The 5,954-nt window shown below is 43.2% G+C and overlaps 1 protein-coding gene across 1 annotated transcript; it reads right to left on the minus strand.

The window, feature by feature from the left end:
* Positions 1 to 715: 715 nt before the first annotated feature.
* Positions 716 to 1,431, minus strand: LOC121814410 (putative nuclease HARBI1). The gene is made up of 2 exons (XM_042220187.1): positions 1,286 to 1,431; positions 716 to 1,205 (listed from the first exon to the last, which is right to left on the minus strand). Exons 1-2 carry the CDS (start codon positions 1,428 to 1,430, stop codon positions 823 to 825), a joined length of 528 nt encoding a protein of 175 aa, XP_042076121.1. The 5' UTR covers position 1,431; the 3' UTR covers positions 716 to 822.
* Positions 1,432 to 5,954: the final 4,523 nt, after the last annotated feature.

A 5,954-nucleotide genomic window follows, 5' to 3' on the forward strand; every position in this document is an offset into this window, starting at 1 on the left:
TATGTAAATCAATTGCAGTTAGAGGCTACATTAATTTTCTTTCTGTAAGCACTTACTCTGTATGCTCAAATGTGACCCGTTATAGCCAACAGAAAAAAAGCGGAGGCCCGAAAAACAGGTGGGGGTCCTCCACCACCACCACTCACAGAGGCTGAGCAGTTGGCCCTCAGCCAAAACAGTGGGCGCCCTGTGGCCTGAAGGCATCTCTGCGGGGACATCCTCTGAGTCAATAACCCCGCAAGACACAAGTGCCTACATAGGGGGTAAATTCAAAATAATACATGATGTGCATACATCCTTTCTTCACAGTCACCTTTGCAGTGCTCTCATTCATTTGATAAACTCTTTACCATAATGGATTATTTTGTAGTGAAGTCATTTTCCTACTGATTTTGCCTTCCCTCAGTCTTGGTTGTCTTTGAGAGCATAATGACAATGAAGTGTAAGGTGATTGGTATGTTTGTTAATTGCCATTTGGTCCCTTGTAAGTTATAAGTGACCTGTATAAACCTCATATTCTATCAGTTGATGGTGGTGGTGTACTGCATCTGGTGCAGCCTCCTGTTGAGCCAGACCAACATGCAGTTGTGAGTAATACTCCACAGATTATATGAGTTTACAGTAGAACAGCAATGTTGTTTATTTCTTTACTACAGGAAAATAATGAAGAAACATTGACAGCTGTTACAGAGGAGGAAGCAACAGAGACACTTTATGAGGTTTACATCTTTTAATACTTTGTGTACAGGAAATACAGGCGACCAATAAAGCCAGTTGAACAAAAATCTGTTTATTCTTCTTTCAACATGTTGAGGTGATGGGTCAAAAGAAATGATTGTGACATATGGTGTCTCTGACTGCGCTTCCATCTTGTATGTCCGTGGGAGGGTCAGGATGTTCATGGTTTGGATCACTGCTGATGTTTGGTTCAGAAGGACAGTGTTCTCCTCTAATTGTGGCAATGTTGTGAAGAATCACACATGCCACAATAATGTCACATGCCCTTTCTGGGGTGACCCTGAGTCCTTGCAGGCACTGGAACCGGGCCTTAAGCATTCCGATAGTCATTTCAATTCTGGCTCTTGTCCTGCAATTAGCCAGATTATATCGCTGCTGTGGGCCCGGTTCAGGGTCAGGGTAAGGGGTAAGCAAATAGGGTAAACATGGATACCCCCTATCACCAAGCAAGTAGCCAGTGAACTCTCCTAAGACAGAAGGATACACTTCAGTTCAAATGTCCCTGAAGCAATTGGTCTTTATATATTTTAAAGTATTCTCAACTCACCATGTCCAAATTTTGTGCTCAGTGTACATTCACGGAATATTTGTGAGTCATGGACAGAGCCTGGCCACTTGGCTTCCACATTTGTGATAATGTTGGCAGCATCAATATGATCTTCACAGTGCAGAGAACACAAATTAGCATCCATTACTATAATGAAATAATTTGTTAGTTTGAAATGCTACAGGGAACTATGTACCTGTACATTAATGCTGTGGAAAGACTTCCTGTTCACATAGTCTCCTTCATTTACTGAAGGAGCAATGATTGGAATGTGAGTGCCATCTGTACAGCCAATCACGCCTGGGAACCGTGAGAAATAAATGTAAAATTTAAGTAGTAGTTCAAGTATCACCACATCATGAATTAAGTTTGTTCATCCTGTACCTGCAATTTTGTGGCATCCCTCTTTGATAAATCTTGTGGGTCTATGACCGGGGAACACCACAAACGAGTACAGGAGACGTTTCAGTGCAACTGTAACATTCCTGACTGCCCGACAGACGGTAGCCTTGGAAACGTGCTCAGCGTCACCAATATTATACAGAAAGCTCCCGTTTGCAAAAAACCGAAGTGCAGATACAAATAATATGTAAGAACTGAGAGATGTCCGCGATGTCACATGGCGAATATTAGGCCTGAGGATGTTATCAAATAACTTATAGATTGTGCTGAGAAACGGTAACGTTCACACAGAAACTCATCAGGAAATGATAAAATGTCCAAACGCGATCTGATCACTCTCTCCCGGCGGAGAGCTCTGCGGAGAATTTGGGCTTCACGATCTACCGGCTCTTCACGGAAGGGACACGCCATGTCTGACACTTCCTACTGTCAGGTTTCCGACAAAGGGGCGGGGTCAGTCAGGGTTAGTTGTGGTAAACCTGCTAGGGGGCAGGTTAGCTTCACGGCGTGTGTCGTCATAGTGACTCACTCAGGCTGCAGCTGAACTCGCTTTGTGAAACCGAAAAACCAGCGTTTTCGTTAACTCAGGGTATACTTACTCAGTTTTTCCACTAAACCAGCTTCCTGAAACAGGGCCCAGGTCAAAGTTTCTCGTTGCAGTTTCACAGCAATGAGCCACAATCAGTCTGACCTGTTACTCATACGTTGTATAAGTGTTTCCAGAACAGCTCTGACACACTAATGTTCGGACTCTGTGGCGAAGGTTGACAGATAAATTGGGTTTTCTGTGGTTCTTGTTTGTTTTTTCTGAGAATTTGCAAATTAAGGATTATTTATGTTATGACGTGATAGGAATTTGGTTAGATCTCATCAGCAGGACTCCGTTCACTGTGTGCGTTATTCATGTCATACCTACACTGACTTATGTCTGTTAATGTGACAGCTTTGGGCCATTAAGGGTTTGACAGCGCAGGCAAATCTCTGACGCAGGAAGAACACCTCCATCATTTTCCTTTCATCTGCTAAATTTCCTTTCGTGTTAAAAGCTGCATAAAAATGACCACCTTTACATCTTTAAACTGACCAGGCTGAGGATTTATGCTCAGTAAACAATCAGGTCCAATTTCAAAACACCGGTTTACGACCTGCTGCACACGACCCCAGAACAGGAACGTCCCGGGAGGCCTTCACCGTCACTCAGACTCTCAGACCCTCAGGCCCGTGGTGTTGCGAAAACCAGACGCTGACTTGCCATAATTCATCCAAGACGATATCTCTTGATAAAGTGGTTTTAACCACATCACGTCTTATGTGGTTAAAAGACAAGTGCAAACATCTAACCCAAGCTAAGCTCACCAGGCTTCAAGCTGAAGTAGCTTGGTGTCTATAAACCTGAGCATTGATTCCTTTTAATTTCTCAAGATCAAAAACTGCAATGTAGCCTCAGATGAATGAGCCTATAAGGCCCTGTAGAGCAGGGGTGTCGAACTGCAGGCTTCGAGGGCCGGTGTCCTGCAGGTTTTAGATATCACCCTGGGTCAACACACCTGAATCTAATGATTAGTTCATTACCAGGCCTCTGGAGAACTTCAAGACATGTTGAAGAGGTAATTTAGCCATTCAAATAAGCTGTGCTGGATCAAGGACACATCGAAAACCTGCCCTCGAGGCCTGCAGTTCGACACCCCTGCTGTAGAGAGTCAGGTCCTGTTTAACTATTTGAACTGAGTGCATTTAAGCAGAAAAAGCACAAAAATCCTGGTGTTTCAGTGTTTTTCAGTCATAAATTTGTCCACATTCCCGATGGTGCTGCAGCATTTCGGATTTCTGCAGGGAAGAAGTCTGAGTTTGGCGAGAGTGATCAGATTCTAACAGACTGAATGTGGGTAGAAGTATGTTTGTTCAATTCAGTTCCATTTTATTTACACAGCGCCAAACCAAAACAACAGCTGCCTCAAGGGGCTTTATATTATAGGTAGACCCTACAATAATACATACAGAGAATAACCCAATAATCATATAACCCCTTCTGAGCAAGCACTTTGGCGACAGTGGGAAGGAAAAACTCCCTTTTAACAGGAAGAAACCTTGCCGCAGAACCAGGCTCAGAGAGGTGAGGTCATCTGCTGTGACCGGTTGGGGAGAGAAAAGGAAGACAGGACAAAAGACATCTCCCCACGGAGAGATGTGCAACCAAGAGGAAAACATATAAAAACAAAAACCAACACACACAGAGACTCTGCAGGTTCATGTGGAGGACAGAGAAGTTTGTTTTTAAGGTCTTTGCACACATGTGAATCCCACTTTCCATTGCAATATCTTTCAAAACCGTTATTTTAACTGCTTTTCTGTCTGGTAATCACTTTGTGTTCCAGTGGGGAGGAATCTAAAGAAGAGCCAGTTAAAATGTGGGACAGGAAGCAGCGAATAAGGACACCGTTCTGGTCACTTCTAAGCAGCAGACTGAACCACGCCAGGAAGCCGTTTCTCTAAAAATATGTTCACTGATGCTAAAAACATCATCATAAACAAAAGTGCAATCAACTGCTAGGGGTTACATATTTATAGAGAGGAGATGGAGTTTTTTTTTTTTTTTTGTTACTTTCTCTGGCAGCAGCATCTAGTGGCCATTATAGGAACTGCGTCTGTGAAGGTTCTCAGTCATCCAGGTCATCGTAGTCTAAGGAGCTTGGAAAGAAACTGGACTTCTTTAAGTTGCTTGAAACAAGCAACTTAAAGGAGTAGACTGGCGGCTTTGTTTTTAGGGGTTTTCCAGTCTTACTGACCACTCAAGCCACGTTACATTTTCCACGCATACTCATCCAGAACTGTTTTTTGCACTTCAGTTGTATTCACACCTTCGATCAATTTAGAATCACCAGTTAACATGTTTGTATTTGGACTGTGGGAGGAAGCCAGAGCACCCACACAGAAAGAGCCCAGCCGACCAGGAGGTCCAAGCCAGGAAGCCTCCCATCAGATTAAAGCTGTGCTTGAAACATCTGACCCAAGGATGCTGCACTCAGACTGAGGGCTGTATCAAGGTTAGAGCAGGGGTGGGCAATCTCAGTCCACGAGGGCCGGTGTCCCTGCAGGTTTTAGATGTGTCCTCGAACCAACACAGCTGATTTAAATGGCTAAATTAGCTCCTCAACATGTCCTGAAGTTCTCCAGAGGCCTGGTAACGAACTAATCATGTGATTCAGGTGTGTTCCCCAAGGTGAGATCTAAAACCTGCAGGGACACCGGCCCTCGTGGACTGAGATTGCCCACCCCTGGTTTAGAGCTAAGATTGCACTCCCTAACAAAAGAGCACAGACTTTTTGGATGGCCTGTTAGTACAGCCAACAACACAGTAGATAATCAGGGGCTCCAGTTAGCTGAGGTGGACAGCCTGTCAATCAGGAGAAACACACCTTTTATTAAAAGAAACATGAAAACACAGAAACTATCCTCAGAGATAAAATGGTTTCTGTATCCGCTGTAAACATGTTGGACATTTATCTGTGAGCACTGACTCACAGCTGTAGCTGCAGGGTACACCGAGAGGATCTGCAGTTTTAGGTTTTTTTGCATGTTGGCTTAAATTTTTCAGCCCCTGATGTTGCTGCAAACACAGTTTGATTTTGCACGTAGGCCTTGTTCCTGTGTACGTTTTTCAAAATAAAAGCAGTCCCTTAACTCTGGGACGCCATTGACAAGAACTGATGGAACTTAGCAGTGAAAATTAATAAATAAATAGTGAAGTAACACAGGAACTCACATGCTGCATGTCCACGCAATGTAAAATATTGCTGTTGCATTATAATATGATAATAATAATTACAGACTTTTGCTAAACAGTGGTAGGTCTGCCTGAGGTCAACAACAGGCCAACATCAACCTGCTTTGGGTGCAAATACAACAAATTACTCTTATTTCTAGTTTACTTTTGTAAACTGTTAATGTGAAACTAAACGTAAGTTCAGTGTATGTGTGTGTGTGTGTGTGGTTGCTGTTAACCCACTGCGAGCTTCCTTTGCAGCAAGAAACAACACACAACTTCATGGAAATGCCACAATGAGTTTCAGTGTTATATGCTAATGAGCTCTGTGTGTATGTGTGTGTGTGTATAATGGGACTTAGATGATGTGTTTTTTTAATCTCTTTTCAACAGTCAGCATTTTCAGTGAAACCGTGAAACATCCTGAGACAAATTAAAAACAAAGTGGGAAGAAGCCTGAATCATCTTTTTATTTCACGTTCTCACGGAATAAAATGCACGAGC

This window comes from Haplochromis burtoni, unplaced genomic scaffold (genome assembly GCF_018398535.1).
Source record: "Haplochromis burtoni strain Fernald_Lab_line unplaced genomic scaffold, NCSU_Asbu1 Contig_44, whole genome shotgun sequence".
In the NCBI taxonomy this organism is placed as follows: Eukaryota; Metazoa; Chordata; class Actinopteri; order Cichliformes; family Cichlidae; genus Haplochromis; species Haplochromis burtoni.

Excerpts from the sequence above, each read along its gene's own strand:
- LOC121814410 (XM_042220187.1), bottom strand. The coding sequence starts at position 1,430 with ATGGATGCTAATTTGTGTTCTCTGCACTGTGAAGATCATATTGATGCT. Across the intron at positions 1,206-1,285 it reads GAGCACAAAATTTGGACATG|GAGAGTTCACTGGCTACTTG; the intron begins GTGAGTTGAGAA and ends CTTCTGTCTTAG.